We start from the raw sequence: 16,249 nt of genomic DNA on the forward strand, positions 1-16,249 counted from the left end.
TGTAATGGTAACGCCCGTACTACCAAAGTCCTTCTGTAGCGTTCAACATTAAGTAGCAAATACTTTCAACAAAAGATACAAAATATGGCAAGAAAAGTGTGCTTACGAGTCAATGTTATTGAAAGGCGCATGCATGGAAACAAATGCAGAATGTATGAATATCACAGAATTGCTACATATCACCCCATACAATAACTTCTTGAGTTTGATCACAGGAAAGGAGCTGATATCCCTGAGGTTGCCAGGAACAAGCGGTGACGGTGGTGCAGTGTTCTTTCAATATTTTCTCCACTTTGCCCACTTGACCGAATATCAGTATCCAAACATACAGTGCGCCATCGTTGGATCCGGCTACAGCATACTGTCCATCGGGACTCAAAACCGCACGCGACCAATCACGACCGACAACGAAATTCTCCGCTCTAAAATAACTACAATATAAAAACTGCAGAAGAGCCTTGCTCAAGCGACACTGTAAAATTTAATTTCCTTCACATGTATTAACCAACTTAAATATCCGTAGAGTTGCTTATCTTCGGGTGAACAGAAAATTTGGGTCTTACGATAAATTAAAGAGGGTCTCGTTTTGCCGCACATCGATTAATGAAAGAGAATCATCTCGGGAACAGGCTAACACGTACAATCCATCTGGAAGACAACGATTATTGATAAAGCAGCCCGTCCAGTCACATTACATACCGTACTCAGACATGCAGTGCGGTACGCTAACCAAAATGGCGCAAATCTCGTGTATATGTGCATCGTTTACCTGACGAAATATCCAGGGATGTGATTTTTCCTTGCAGCGTCAATTCATTCTCATTGATAACAGATCTCGTATCCCAGAAGCGGACCTTCCCATCAAAGTGCCCGCTGATCATATTGTGATTTCCATAAATCACCAGATCATTACAGCTCGAACCGACAAGAAAATTCTGTACACACGATCCGTTCTTGAGATCCCATACTTTCAACGAGCGATCATAACTTCCCGATACTACTCGGTTGCTTGTCAAGAATTTGCTCGTCAACACCTTTCCACTATGTCCCGTGAGCTTGTACTGAAATCACACATAAAATCATGAATCGCATTTTAGCCAAGACAACACTACGTTACCTTCAGGCGTTGATTGTACATATTCCAAAGGTTAACCGCCGAGTCACCAGAAGCCGCCATAACGAAATTATCAAAAGGGTCAAAATCAACCGACATAATACAAGCGTTCGGCCCGCTAAAGGTTCCACGACATTCGGGGCTTCTTATCACGGTGACATTTTCCCACAGCTTTACTTTGCGACCCATTCCACCAGTGGCAAAATACTGTCCAGTCGGGCTCCAGCGAACGACATTTACGGGACCTTCATGGGCATCCTGCAGAAATGCCGCTACTTAGCTTAGCTGTTTGGCATATCGTTTATCGCTTTTATGCCTCACGATTTTTGCTTTGGTAGCCGAAGGAATGACTGCGCAGCTGATGGATGAACTCGAAACCGGACTTCTTCCCAATCTTCAGCTGGCTTGTGCCGTTTACAGACGATTTGGCTGGTTGAGTAACAGCTTCGAAAAGGCTCTGGAGGAATGAGCTTTCCGTGTTGGTGGCGTAGTGCTGAGCAACGGCCCGCGTTTCCTCGCTCGGTGCACTGATGTGGTTAACAACCACCGCTAGTATACTGTGATTATGCATTCATTCCTTTTTAAGTAAAACAAGTATTAAGTACGTATCACCTTTAACACGTACTTTAAGAAGACTTAATCAGGAACAGCTGCAGCTGCGGTTGCCTAGCGCGCGCAAGAAACTCGTTGTAAAAGCCAGAGGGTGGGTTTTTACCTGCAAAGCGTGTGTGCTGCATAAGCCACATTATTATTATTAGTTGTACTTAACAAAATACACATATTTATACAGTAATTTTGTGTGGGAACTGCGATGTTTGCGGGCAGATCGAGGATGAGGCTTACGATTGATTTGTGGCGGCTGTGGTCCGCATGCGGTTTGCTAATACTGCTGTTGCTGTTGCATTTGTGCGCGGGATGTTCGACACCTCCTGGCTATCAGCGTTCGTCGCATGCCAACTCTGACAACCGAAAGACGGGCCCTGGCTGTGAGTAAGGTTTTAGTTATTAATAATATCTACTACCATAATAAAAATAATAGTATTACATATTATTATTAACGCTGAGTATTTCACTGCTCACCAGGGTGCATTCCACGGCTACATATTCAGAAAAATCAGATATTTTTAAAGAAAGGTGAAACAACTACGCATGATGCATAAAAAATTATTTCATGTTTCATGGCCAATGGGCGTAGCCAAACAAAAATTTAAAAGTTAATTCTACACTATGCTGTAGCCTATAGGTACTGCATTAGGTTTATTAGTGCAGTACAGTAATAAATTAATATGCATGCGGATTGTTATAACGTTACCGAGAAATCTGCACGAGACCAGTTTACTCGATTAAAATTATTACCTCGCTTGGTAAAGGGTGTTCACTGGTTCTGTAGATGGTACAGTTTAGTGAGTCTGCATTAATTTCTCAGTAAAACGATTTACTTTGATTTTTGTTAGCAGTTTTCCGAATACTATGTGTAGGTCATAACGCAAAGTATTCCCAGTTCAGCCGCCTGTGAAACGGATTTGCACTCATATCACTTAATCAAGCGAGCGAGGGGAGCGAGCGAGCGAAGCGTTTTTAATTTAAAGTGTGTATTGGGGCGAACCGGAGAACCGAGCACCCGGGTCCAGGGTTTGGGTTTGGGTTGGGTTTGGGGCGGAGGTGCGGGGGGCGCAGCCCCCCGCTGAAGCAATTGAGAAGGTAGTTTAAAATCGTAAACCTAACCGGGTTATAATTGACGGACCCAATGGGGAAATGTGTTCGACCGTAAATTTGGACCAAGTGGAAACGCTTAGAACGGGCCGCGTGGTGGCATTTTGGGGAACGGTAACGTAAACTATATCCGGGTCACTATTGACGAACCCGCCGTAGTAATGTACGGAGGGTCCGGAAATATGGACCCGGTACGGATTTTATAGCGCCCCAGTTGGGGCGGTTTTGAGGAGCCGTAACGTAAATTATAACCGGGTCATTATTGACGAACCGGCCGTAGTAATGTACGGGGGGTCCGGAAATTTGGACCCGGTCCGGCTTTTTTAGCGCCCCAGTTGGGGCGGTTTTGAGGAGCCGTAACGTAAATTATAACCGGGTCATTCTTGACGAACCCGCCGTAGTAATACATGGGGGGTCCGGAAATTTGGACCCGGTCCGGCTTTTTTAGCGCCCCAGTTGGGGCGGTTTTGAGGAGCCGTAACGTAAGTTATAACCGGGTCATTCTTGACGAACCCGCCGTAGTAATACATGGGGGGTCCGGAAATTTGGACTTGGTCCGGATTTTTTTAGCGACCCCGGGTGGAGTAGTTTCTGGGAACCGTAACGTAAGTTATAAACAAAATACTTATGCATTTTTCGGGAGTCCGGCGTACAATTGTAGAGGTATCCCGTTTATGGACCCGGTCCGATAATTTTCCCGGTGGGGTTTTTATGATTACGGGTCCCGTGACAAGTTGCTTGTACCGTGAAAAGTTCTCGCAACCATTTATAAAGACTATCAGCAGAATTACCGTATTCGCAATACGTCACCTCAACCGGGAATTACAGCACCCGTAACGGAGTACTTTTTATGCAACGGGTAATCATAACTGAATTTCTATAATAATTAATCCTTAGCGTAACGAGTTAGCGTTATTGCAACCACTTTCGCAACAGGTTACTGTGGCGAGATACTGTTACTGCAACCGTTAACGTAACGGATTACCGTGCATGTTATTGTCACCTTTTCAGGTTTCTGTAACTGTTAGTGCTACCTTTTCGCTTTATCGGTTGACTTTATGAGTTGCTCTTACTTTAATAATTGACCGTTTCTATAAAAACGCTGAGCCCGACGCCGAGATGCAGCGCAAACAACCGTTTGTTTTTTGCTTAAAAAAGTGGATGTAAAGATCCCAAAAAAAACTAATCTGAATGGGATTTAGAATTACTAACAGCGGTATTCAACGAAGATGAACTACAGAAATTTGCGCTCACGAGGCTTGCAAATTATAACTGTATTGAAAGGGGTACGTTGAGGAAGCGCACATTCGAGAACTTTGTAAAATTTTAAACAAAATCTAAAGGATTCTTAGTATTTTGAGCGATTGTTGGAAATATGTCTTTGAAACGTTGCCATAGCTATGCGTTTATTTAGGAAAGTCAGCAAAGTCAAGAGCCATTACTGCCGTTACCGACGTTGATACTGTTACCTGTTGTTATCCATTATTGCCACTGTTATTATTCATATTATGATGGTAAATCGTTCCGCGTTACCGTTACCAGCGTTACCACTCAAACCAAGCGTTACCAGTAATAAAGGTTACGCTACTCTAGCTGTAACAAGTTACCGTAACTATGTCAGTTTTTGATAGTGTATCATGTCTCTTTACCGTTGGAACTAGAGGCTTGCCCGAAGACGACGCCAAAATGTGGCGCTAGCGAGCGCAGCGAAGCGATTGGAGCAGCACGTAAAACGAGAGCATTCGACTGTCCTAACATTCTGAAGATATACTTATTACAGCTCCGCTTAAGCTTTTCGTTACCGCGATGATACAGTAGCGGAAACTGAGGGCGGGGCCGAAGGCGACGCCGAGCTGCGGCGCAAACAAGCGCAGCGCAGCAAGCGGAGCAGAACAGTTACGGTAACCCGAATCGGTGACAATTACATGCACGGTAATCTGTTACGGTAACGGTAGCATTTAATAGTATTCCGCCATAGTATCCCCTTACAAAACTAGTTGCGGTTACGATATACCGTTACGCTAACGATTGTTTATTATAGAAACGGTTGCGAGAACTTGTCCCGGTAAAAGTAAGCTGTTACCCGACCCGCAACCATGAAATCCCACCACCTACACCGCGAAAAATTATCGGACCGGATCCATAAAACGGGCTTGTTATTCTTAATATGATGGTTCATTGTTACACGTTACCGTTACCAGAGTTACCACTCAAATTAAGCATTATCAGTACTAACTGTAACGATATCGTAACTGAAACAAGGTACCGTAACTGTGTCAGTTTTTAGTGCATCATGTCTCTTTACTGTTGAAATCAAAAGCGTAGCCGACGCCAAAATGTGGCGCAGGCGAGCGCAGCGAAACGAGCGGAGCTGCAAGTAAAAGAAAAGGGTTCTATTTTCCATTATTTGAGAAGAATTTTTTGCAGTTCCTTGCAGTTCCGCCTAAACTTTTGGTTACCGTGATGATACGATAGCGAACTATTGTATCTGCGAAAACCGAAGGCGACGCACCCAAGCTGCGGCGCGAGCGAGCGCAGCGAAAAGAGCGGGGCAGCAACGAAGTTATTCTATTCCTTTTTTCCCGAAGAGATTCTTCCTACAGTTTCGCTTAACTTTTCGTTACCTAAAATATACGGTAGCTGAAACAGAAGGCGAAGCCAAAGGCGACGCCGAGCTGCGGCGCAAGCAAGCGCAGCGAAGCGAACGGAGGAGCAAGTAAACAAAAGCATTCCATTGCCCTTTTTATAAAAAAGGTAGTTTTCACGGTTGAAATTTTCGTTACCGTGATTATATTTGGTGCAAACTATCGTTTCGAAGGAAACCGAAGGCAAAGCCGAGCTGCGGCGCAGACGAAGAATCAATAAGAACGAAACATCTTTTTTTCCCCCAAAGTTTTGTTTCAAAAAATATAACAAAATCTAAGTAACGAGGCGCATACCCCAACTCTTGATTCTCTGATCAGCCGGTGCTTGGTATCGTTAGAATCCTTACAAATTAAGCAATTTTTTCCAAAAACTAACTTTTCCCCAGATAAGGAACTGGGATTTAGAGATCTGTCAGAAACCAGCGCATACACGATGGCAGACTTCGCTCAGAACGTCAGCAGACGCTGTTCAGACCGCAGTACGATCTACGGCGTCCATTTACGGATGCGTGCTTACGCAACCGTCTTTTATCGAGAATACAAAGCAGTGGTTGTCGATAGCTATCGCACCTTTTCACCCCATTGCGCGCACTAGCATCGACGGCCTGCATTGGCATCAAAGAAACAGTGGGCGATGGCGCGCGCGATAGGGCAAAAAGGTAAGACAGCTATCGAGAAAACACAATACAGAATCAACAGAATTGCAGCGAGACAAGTCGCAGGTACTACGCACAAATGCGTATGGCGTATGCTGACGCTCTGATCGAAGTCAGCCATCGTGTATGCGCTGGTTTCTCAGAGATTTCTAAATCCCAGTTCTTTTTCTGGGGAAAAGTTAGTTTTTGGAAAAAATTGCTTATTTTGTAAGGATTCTAACGATACTCGCACAGGTTGATCAGAGAATCAAGAGTTGGGGTATGCGCCTCGTAAGATGTGTATAAAATTTCAAATATCAATTCTGCAAAGGAAAAACGGATTTTTTGATTGCTTAGTTGCAGTTTCTCAGCTTGTGCTACAACTTCCTTTTTCGAACTTTAAACAAACTCATTTATAAAGATTATATAAATCTGAATATAAAAGTAAAAAATAAAATAAACCTCAGCGATAAAGGTTTTTGTTTTATGCGGAAAAAACAAAAAGAGATCAATGTCACAGGTCTGTACTATTACATACACCGGTGTTCATAGAAATTTAATCACGTGGCCTTGCCCTCGCGAGCCTTGCGTGTAATGAGTAACTTTTATCACAGTAAGTAGAGTGGTCAAATTCCCCATTTTTGAAACGATGTTTAACCAAATTCACAACGTTTTAAAACTTTCCTGGAAATTCTTGTCGACATATTTCGAAGAAAATCAAGCAATGCATGAACTCTGTTATAGACCGAAGATTTTGGTGAACGTGGTCATATCAACTGGTGAACGTGGATTTTGGTGAACGTGGTCATATCACATTTTTCGCACCAGGTCGAATTGAGTTAGTACGTCAAGACGAAAATCGAGCGTCGATCACTAAAGATAGCTATATGCCGGAGACGGTCACTAGGTCTTCCAAACCATTGTACGTATGGGTTATTTGACCGTTTTTTGCTTCAAAATAAAATCAACCGCATTAAACAGAGGGCTTTAGAAAAACATTGATCTTCTACCCCAGAAAGCCATCCAGTTAGGAACCGTTACCTGCGTAATTTTTACTTACCCACGTTGGCACTGCCACCAAATATCGAATAAGGTATTGAAAGGATAACCGATAAACCGTTTGCGCAACAAATTTAGTCTAACCAGGCTGTACGAAAAACATTAGACCATGAAACAGAAATCTGCGTCGGTGCTTCTCGTGCAGTGTGGTAACGTCGGCATAAGGAATTTCTGTAAATCATTGTACCAATTCTTCCGCAGCACAAAACAATCTTACCGTGAATTTGAAATACTGCGATCTAAATGGTACAGTACAGCGGTCCGACTGATACACTGAATTGCCAAACTATTTTGCATATTTCGTTCTTCACTGCGGTTGCGTTGGAAAATCTCTTCAGTATGCCATGTTTCGTTTTCTCCTGCAAGTGATAGGTTTTGAAATTCATCCGGTGCAGAAGATTGTCCCTGACCGATAAAAGCCGTGTTGCGGTTCTTGAACAGGCTCTAACACTTCTGATCTAATATAAACGAAAAAACCGAACGTGGCTCCTAAAATCGACTCTGTCTGGGATCTATGTAAAAGTCTTAACAAATTGAGAGCGACGATCAGTATCCTAAAATGAAGGACCTGTTGCGGTATGGTATTTTTATAAGTAGTGCCCGCAACGCAGTTGCTTGCGTGGTCACATCTGATCGTGTAGCAGTCCATTTGTGTCACCCGCGGGGTCGTTATCACCATTTACATCAGCATTATCATATACAAGGTATGCCTCGCGCTCCGCGCTCGGCAAAACCATCTTGGACGGAAACTAATATTTGACCATTCCTTGTTTTTTCCTTGATCCTATGACCACAGGCTATATTTTTACTTTTTTTCCCTTAAATGGTTCGTGCAGTTCTGATTTTTTTCTGCATTAGTGCGTTGAAGGCTGCCTAGGCTGTTTTGCTCGTAGGAATGTACAATACATACTGTAGTACCCCACTACCACCCGTCATTATAATATTACTTCATTTTCGATGTATACTTAAGAACCTGTCCACATCTCTCCTGACCAAAGATTTCTTTAAAAAATCAAAATTCAGAAGGCACTCCTATGGAAAATAAGGAATTTTCCAAGACTAAGCTGTTGCCACACTATTATTGTTAGAACGTTCTGACGTTCTAACGTTCTTACGTCCTTAATTTTTTACGTTCTGAATTTCTAACATTCTGAAGTTTGGACGTTCTGACGTAACTAATATTTAACCACGGACCACCCCACGATTTTTTCCTGAACCTGTAACCACAGGCTGTTTTTTCACTTTTTTCAATAAATGGTCTATGCAATTCCGATTTTCCTTTATATTACTGCACTAATAGCTGCCTCCGTGGCAACAATTTGTTTTACTCGTAAGAACGTACTGTAGTACCACACTATCACTGTACCAATATCTAAAGAACGTCATTATATTGCTCCATTTTCTATACTTAAGAACCTGTCGAACTGTCTTCTCACAGACGCTTTCTAAACGAAATCAAAATTCAGAAGGCACACCTATGGAAAATTAGGAATTTTTCAATACTAAGCTTGACTTGTACTGACCACGCCTCGATTTATCCATAAAAACCCAGGAAAAATACGTTTTGAACGGTAAGCTTGTATGAATATAGAGATATCACAGAATGTGACATGCAATGGTGGCGGCACGCTCGTATCGCGTTGCATTGCATACTCATACTCATACGAGAGTTGTTTACCAGAAAGGGTAGCAGTTACTGAAAAATGTTTGTGATGAATAAGCTTATGCAGATAATAAGAAAGCAGAAAGTTGAAATGTTCGACAGTCGACAGAAAAGTGGATAACCTGTACAAAAAGTCCGCCCGTCTACCTTCCTGCCGGCTACACACGTAAACATTATGTCGGTTGCTATGTATCGTCACACCTTTCCCAGTGGGTCGCTCATTCACAAAACCATTATTAATAAAAATAAAGTTAAATTTCGTTTATCCGTAACTTTGGTGGTACTCCGGCATTCTGCCTTCCAGTTCTGCGCACTTCTACAGGGTGAGCCGGGACAGTTGGTTTCCCTTCCGGCAGTGGCTTCACCTGCGGTTGTGCTTGTGGTTTCATGGATGGCATTGGCGTAAGCGCTTAAGCAGGTGAAACTGGCTCCTCGACCACTTCTGCCGGCGGAAGTTGCATAGGTGTTTACGAGGGTGGGTGACCTTCCACTGGTTCTTGTTCTGTGCATTCTGCCGGTCGTAACCATTGTCGCGGGCGTATTTGATTCGCGTGTCTTCTCCAGATCTACTCGTTCACCTGCACTTCCCAGACGTTCGCGCTACATGGTGCGGTTCGGCCGCAGTCGCGAACCAGAACCAAATCGTTCAACCGGAAGTCCCTCTCCTACGGATGCTGGTAGAAATTTCGGCGGTGGCGCTCTGTTCTTTTCTGCAATAGTCATTAGCGCCGGAACTAACAGATCTAGCGTCGACCGCATCTTCCGACTCAGAAGCATTTCAATTAGGCAACTTCCCAGCCGTTGCGTGAGGCGCGCTGTGGTAACGCCAGAGAAACTCTCTCAGCGCAACCGGCAAGCGGTTCTAGTCCCGATGAGCTTGCATACGCCGTCCTTCACTGTCTGGACGTAGGGTTCTGCTTGGCCATTCGATTAAGGATGGCCTAGTGGCGTTTGCAAATGCTTAATGCCGCATTGCTGGCAGAATCCCTTGACCTGCTCGGACGAGAACTGCGTTCCGTTGTCTCGCACGATCTCAATAAATGGCCCGTAGTAGCTGAACATATCCAGCAAAGCCTAAGTCACTGCGTCCGTGGTTGCATGTCGCATTGAGACTTCCGGCCACTTCGACATACCGTTGATCAGGACAAACAACATCGTGTCATGGAACGGACCGGCAAAGTCAACATGAAGTTGTCTCCATGGTCCGTCGGATATTAGCTAATGTGGTACAGCGGAACCTTCGCCGCTTCTCCTGCACGTTCGGTGCATACACGGCACTCACTGGACTTCCGCTTCACGTCTCTGTCGATCGAAGGCCACCAGCAGTACCCGCGGGCTTCGCCCTTCATCTTGGCCGCTCTTGGGTGACTCTCATGCAGGTACGACACCATCTGCGCCTGCAACCTCTTCGGTATCATAGTCCGCATATCCCAACATTTACTGTCACCAGTTCACTCTCTAGCCGCTTATACGGATTCACCGCCTCTATGACCATGCTTGGCCATCCCATCTGGATGTATTCTATGACGATGCTGAACTCCGAATCTGCGGCTGCTTCTCTTGCGATTGCCTCTACCGACACCGGCAACTGTCTCACATTGTCCGTGTGTGGTGTGTACCGTATTGACAACGTTGTGCATGCCCAGATTACTTTGGTTCGTCAACTCAGTGAAATGCATTAGCAATTGGCGTAATCCATCCGAAGTCCTCTTTTCGCCGGTACTCGATGGCAAAACAGTACGTCATAAACATCAACGCCCAGCGCTGAAGCGGTTTGCGGTCACCAGCGGTATCCCTTTCCGGCCTTCGAACACGTTTCGCAGTGGCTTGTGGTCCGACAGCATGGTGACCTCCCTCCCAGCAATATACTGGTAAAATTTTTTGCACCCACAGACCAGGGCGAGAGTTTTCTTCTCTATCCGGTCTCGCCGGAGTTCATGCTCCGGTAGGTATGCTCAATCGGTCTTTCCGTACCGCTCAGGAACCGACGATATAGCATCGCTCCAATGCCCTGCTGTGATGCGTCGGCTGCTGCAATCAGCGGCATCACCGGGTCGCGATGCACCAAAAACGTGGCTCGCGCATCTCTTGTTCCAGCTCCGTGAACTGCTTTTCGCATTGCCCTAACCCCACCCAGGTCATGTTAGCTTTCATTTGGTTGTGGATAACGCGCTCTTCGCTGACAGATTTGTCAGGAATTTGGCATAGTGGTTCACGATGTCAAGAAATGCGCACAGTTCACTTGCGTTTTTCGGCACGCCCATGTTCAGCAACGCTTTCACACTGTTTTTCGAAATATGGCGGCCACGACTGTCCAACAAATGCTAGATACTAGCTAGATACTCTACGGACAAATGTATGAAATGACATTTGCTGCGTTTCAACTTCAGTCTGTGTTTTGCTAACCGCGCCATGACCTTTTTGAGGTTGCGTAGGTGCTCTTCATCCGTGGCGCCGGTGAAGATAATATCGTCAAGAAATATGTCCACCCCTTCACAGCCATGGAAAATCTGCTCCATGGAATATGCTAAGCCCACTGGCGACTCCGAACGGCAGTCGGTTGTGCAGAAGCAGCATCCCTGTGCTGTCCCTTGCATCTGTTGATCACCGCAAACTGTTTGCTGTGGTCGTCCAGTTCCACTTAGGCATACGCCCTCGGCCAGATCCAACGTACAGAATTTCTCTCCGCCGTTTAACTTGAAGAATTATTCGTCAGGCGCTGGAGCGGATACTTCTGAACGTCTAACGAGTCGTTCAGACCTGTGCTTAGATTAGCACACGTCGCACATCTCCAGCCTACTCCACCGTCCGACAATGGGCTCCGCCAAATCGGCGTATTCGACTGGAGTTAGTATGCCGCGCTCCACCAAACGCTCCAGGTCCTTCTCGACCGCCACTGTGAATGCGAATGGCACTGTACGGGGTTTGCAGAACACTGGCCGCGCTCCCGTTTTAAATGGAGACGCGCCTTACACCGCATCCTGAGACCCAACTCCTCGCGAAACATTTGTTTCTGGCGGTCGAGGACTTCCTCTATATTGCTGGCAACGGTATACACTGCACTGGCTTGCAGTTAACGGAGGCTCATGTGGCTCAGATCCAAGGCGCGTATCCAGTCACGGCCAATCACATCGCCACCACGGCCAACCACCACCACAGACAACCGCTTCCTTACGCTGGCGCGTTGCACATCCACCGTGGCAGTCCCAACTACCGTCAGCGCACGGCCAGTGAAGCTCCTTAGCAGCTGCGTACACGGCGGCAATCGCAGCTAACCAATCCTCCTCCACGTCTCAGCACTGAGTCTATGGTTACGCCCATTGCCCAATCCCGTATCGAGCACTGCTGACCCTGGCGTGCCGTTCAACTTAACACTTCGTCTACTAGCACGGTTACTCACACCAGAAGTGGCCTTATTAATTCAGTAACAAATTTCAAAAAAATAATTTTTTAACAAAACTTTTTGGCTATGGGCATGAAAACGGGTCTAATTTTTGATAGTGTTGTTTTCGACCTTCTCAGTGCTACCGGAAGTCCAGAATTAAGATGGTGTGAGTCACCACCGTTTTGGGACATGCGCATTCAAAGGGCCACACCGTCCTGCTGCGTGAATGAAAGGTTTCGAGAAAATCAGGCCTGGTACTAAACAGCATTCGTATGTAACTGGTAAATTTTCAGCGATATATGTTGTGCCGTTACCCAACAAAAAAATGGGAAGCATTGGGAAGTTTGAGAAGACTGCCCAATGATACCCTTGCTCGACAAAAAGGCATACAAGGAGGACAACTAGAGCAGCCCAGAAGACGCAGCACAGGTGAGCATACCGCAAGCCGGTGCTCTCATATACGGTCGATCTGGGTCATCTGGGCTGATGAAAGAGATAGCACTGATCTGTTGTCTCCCTTCCCTTTCATCACAAGTAAATCTGGCGCACCTGTCTTACTCTGTTTCTTTTGTTTTCTCACTTCATGGAATTGGTCAAACATCCTTTAAACAAAAGGCACCATTGGGCAGAAAAAGTTAATGACCAATCGTGCGCTTCTGGTGGCTTACACCATGAAAGTAGACCTCGTTGCTCAAAACTAACAGTCGACGAAGTGCTAAGCGGTACGCGCATAGACTGGCTGCCAGCAACATCCACTGGCAACTTCGCTGTCGAACATGTGGCAGTGATGCTGTTTTTCCGGTGGTATCAAGTCTACCCTATATCTGATCGGAACTCCCATATGTGCATTCGTTGTTTGCACTATGCCCTTTTCAATCATCTTAAGTAATATCCGTTCGGTGGCCGTGTCGACTTCTTTTATCATCCCTTTTCTTTCGTGCCAAATAGCGTTGATGTACTGGCTGATCCAATGACACGTCGAGCTCAATGGACTTGTCATTCCCGAGATTGCCCTTTCAATGCGCATTACGCTGTCCTCATTGGGGCTCGTCAACTCTTTATTCACACTCGCCGGTCGAAACAGCTTCGCTTTAAACTCGAAGTTTGGGTGCTTCGGGATAAGTTTTCCCGCATTCCGAGCGTATTTCAGTACTGATTCGAATTTCGGTCTGGTGAAACTGCGACGCCTTTCCTTCAGATACTTCTTCAATTCGATCCAAAATTTCGTCGTAACTGACGCTGTTCTGACTCGCCAAGGTTTCGTGACTCCATCAAAAGTGTCGATGAGGTCGGCAGCCGTTAAATTATCATCATCCGGGTCATCAAATGTTGCTTCATATCCCGAATAATCAAGTTCGCTATCACTATCCGGTTGAGTGTAGGTGAAATTTGCTGCGCGTTAATTTTGGAACTTTCGCGTCTTTCGCAGCTTTTGACTCAACTGGTTCACTCTTCGCTTTCCTCTTTCCTTTTTCCAGAGCTTCTGCTAAGCTCTGCTGTGACCTCGGTTCTGTGGTCCTTCCTCTAACCGTTTTCGAGTCTGTCTGTGACCTTGCGCTGACCGTCGAAGTGCTGGGTAGACTCATTTCGGATGCCGTAGAATCGCGAGACGTCTTCCTCCTCGCTTTCGGCGTAGATGCCGAGATGACCTGCGGGGGACTACTTTCTTCTTTGCTATCGTTTTGGCTGAGGATGTCGCCGACTCAATAACAAATTACCTTGGAGTCAGGGGTGACGGCAACCTTTCGGTTTCAGCAATCTCCACCGGCGGTGCGTCGAAAATTTCAACATCTGGAATCGCGGGTTTACTTTTCTGCTTTTCATCGCCTTTATTTTTCTTTTCAGTACCTTTTTGCTCTTTTTCACCGCCTTTTTCCTTTTTTCTTTCTTTTCATCACCTTTCGTCTCCTTTTTATCACCTTTCTTCTTCTTCTTTCGGTTCATGGCCTCTTCCAGCTTGGCCGAATTCTTCGGTTTAACAACCACTTTTTGAGGTGGGAGTTCCTCTTCCTTTTCTAACGTCTCTTCTTCTTCTTCCACTGTCTCGTCTTCTTCATATGAACCCCCAGTTGTGTTGCAAGTTCCACAGTTTGGGTCATTACATTGGAGGTGTTCTTGATTCCCTTGAACTATCTCATATACTCGTTGTAGCGACTGTCTGGCGCTTCCAGTTTCTTCAACTGCGGCTGTCGGTGCGCCCTGTGCTTTGTCTGCGGCGGTTTCGGCTTGACTTTCCTGTGCCGATAGTCCAGCTTGAATCTCCAAGTGTGGCGCTGTTGTGATTTCCCAAAGAGGCGTTAATTTTGCATCGTAAAACACCGTTTTGAATGCTCCATTTTCCATTCTTTAGGTAAGTCTGAAATGGGCACCGTCTGTTTCCGCTCGGTGTCGCTTAATGCTGATCATCGCATTCGCCAAAACAGTTGGATCATCCCGATCGGTTTGCAGTATCATATTGTACATCCTTTCTAGCGCTGTCTGATTTACGGTACGACCGCTTGCTTCTGACACATCCCATGGTGCAAATGGAATCGGGTCTTCCGTTATTGGATCGACTATGACCTCTGTAATCATTTCCGGTGGTCCCTCTTCTATATCGAGCTTCAGAGTCATATTCCTACAAGTCGCATCCGTATACTTGAGGGTTGATTCGTAATCATCGAGCGTTTATTTCTTTTTGTCCGATTGCGGAGCCTTAAGTGGCATTGTTCGGCTGTCAGCAATTTTCCATCAACCGCGTATGTATATGCCAAGTGGTCGTCATTCGTGCTCATTCTAATACGAATCCACGCATTTTCTTCTGCTGCTGTTTTAGCCACTACATGTTTGATCATCTGGATGAGGACTCTCAGATTATGACGTTCCTCTGATGGGATAACCTGTAAAGCTTCCAGTACAGCGTTTTTTGACCTTACTGAAATTTCGTCTTTGATAAATTTATCTGCCGCGCTTGAGTATGAGTCGATTTCTTTTTTGGTTTTTTTGTCGACTATACAAGCAGTGACCTTTTGTTCGTTATGATCCACTCCAGTATATTTCACCGTGTAAGATCTGCATTTCGGAAGTCGGAAATGTATAATCTCTTGATTCTTTGATGTGGATGGTACATTCCTTTTACCCAACGGTATCGGTGCTTGAGGCTCGACCGTCCATTCCTTACTCGCCGTGACCTTTTTGGTCTGGTGACCTTTCTGTTCACCTGCCTTAGGGCTGGTTGTGCAGATGTACCGTGGTGCACCCAATTAGGCATATCCTGATAGCTCGTTGAGGCTCCCGGATCCTGATACAGATAGTACGCTTGACCACCGTAGTGAACGAGTTGATCTGTCCCCGGGCCATTCTGCGCCGTTCATGCAGATGACGCTGATTCGTCGCCATAGTAAACGTGTAATTCGGGTCACCTTCTATTCTTTTAGGTGTTGACGTTTTTAACGGGTTTCCGATACTTTCCGATTCAAAGTATATTGGGACTCGGTCGTTCCTACCTGTCCATATACCACGCTTACCTACTATAACAATTAAAACGGTATCGATTAGCAGGTTTGCGGCGTTTGCAGGTCTGCGTTCAACTTTATTGTAACTGCTGTTTCGAAATCTTTGTCTTCTTTCTTCGGTCTTCTTCTTTTCCTTTACGGTTTGTCCACACTAAAACCATCTTTTCCATTGATTGCATCCATTTCTGTCTTTTCGTGTTTCGTATCCTTCGGAAGTCGTATTAGTACGAAGTCGCCGACTTAAAGTTCGGTTCTGATTTCTTTTTGTTGTAAATTTCCGCATGCATTCCTCTCGTTGGCGTCCTTAATGTTGCATTTGGCCACTTCTTCCACAAAGGTAAAATTCTTTTTCATGGTCTCCACCCATTCGTCTGGAGTCCCATAATCATCCGGTACATTCGTTTTCGTTGCCACATCTTCGGGCATTGTCATTTCTCTTCCATGTAACATGTAGTATGCCGAATACTCGGTTGCAGCGTGTACCGCTTTATTCATCGCTGAAATAACGTACGGAAGGTACTTGTTGAACTTTCTTTCATTT

General features: G+C 45.4%; 2 protein-coding genes and 1 long non-coding RNA gene across 4 annotated transcripts in view; 2 read left to right on the forward strand and 1 right to left on the reverse strand.

The window, feature by feature from the left end:
- Positions 1–17: 17 nt before the first annotated feature.
- On the reverse strand, positions 18–1,799 carry LOC129585151 (autophagy-related protein 16-1-like). Its single transcript, XM_055477734.1, has 6 exons — positions 1,740–1,799; positions 1,436–1,663; positions 1,118–1,372; positions 770–1,061; positions 564–648; positions 18–422 (listed from the first exon to the last, which is right to left on the reverse strand). Exons 3-6 carry the CDS (start codon positions 1,301–1,303, stop codon positions 173–175), a joined length of 813 nt encoding a protein of 270 aa, XP_055333709.1. The 5' UTR covers positions 1,304–1,372; positions 1,436–1,663; positions 1,740–1,799; the 3' UTR covers positions 18–172.
- A 24-nt stretch (positions 1,800–1,823) lies between these two features.
- The window catches only part of LOC129585153 (uncharacterized), a 29,248-nt gene continuing 14,822 nt past the window's right edge, over positions 1,824–16,249 (forward strand). The window contains exon 1 of one of the 2 annotated variants that reach the window (XM_055477737.1): positions 1,824–2,104. In XM_055477737.1, the coding sequence (XP_055333712.1) occupies positions 2,065–2,104 (40 nt within the window). In that variant the 5' untranslated portion in view covers positions 1,824–2,064. The remainder of the gene's footprint in view (positions 2,105–16,249) is intronic. The other variant, XM_055477736.1, reaches the window with a different exon arrangement.
- On the forward strand, positions 4,485–4,887 carry LOC129585154 (uncharacterized). Its single transcript, XR_008689972.1, has 3 exons — positions 4,485–4,554; positions 4,608–4,722; positions 4,869–4,887. It is a non-coding gene; the product is annotated as an uncharacterized LOC129585154 (long non-coding RNA).

Source organism: Paramacrobiotus metropolitanus, unplaced genomic scaffold, assembly GCF_019649055.1.
Source record: "Paramacrobiotus metropolitanus isolate TYO unplaced genomic scaffold, Prichtersi_v1.0 Parri_scaffold0000016, whole genome shotgun sequence".
Classification (NCBI taxonomy): Eukaryota; Metazoa; Tardigrada; class Eutardigrada; order Parachela; family Macrobiotidae; genus Paramacrobiotus; species Paramacrobiotus metropolitanus.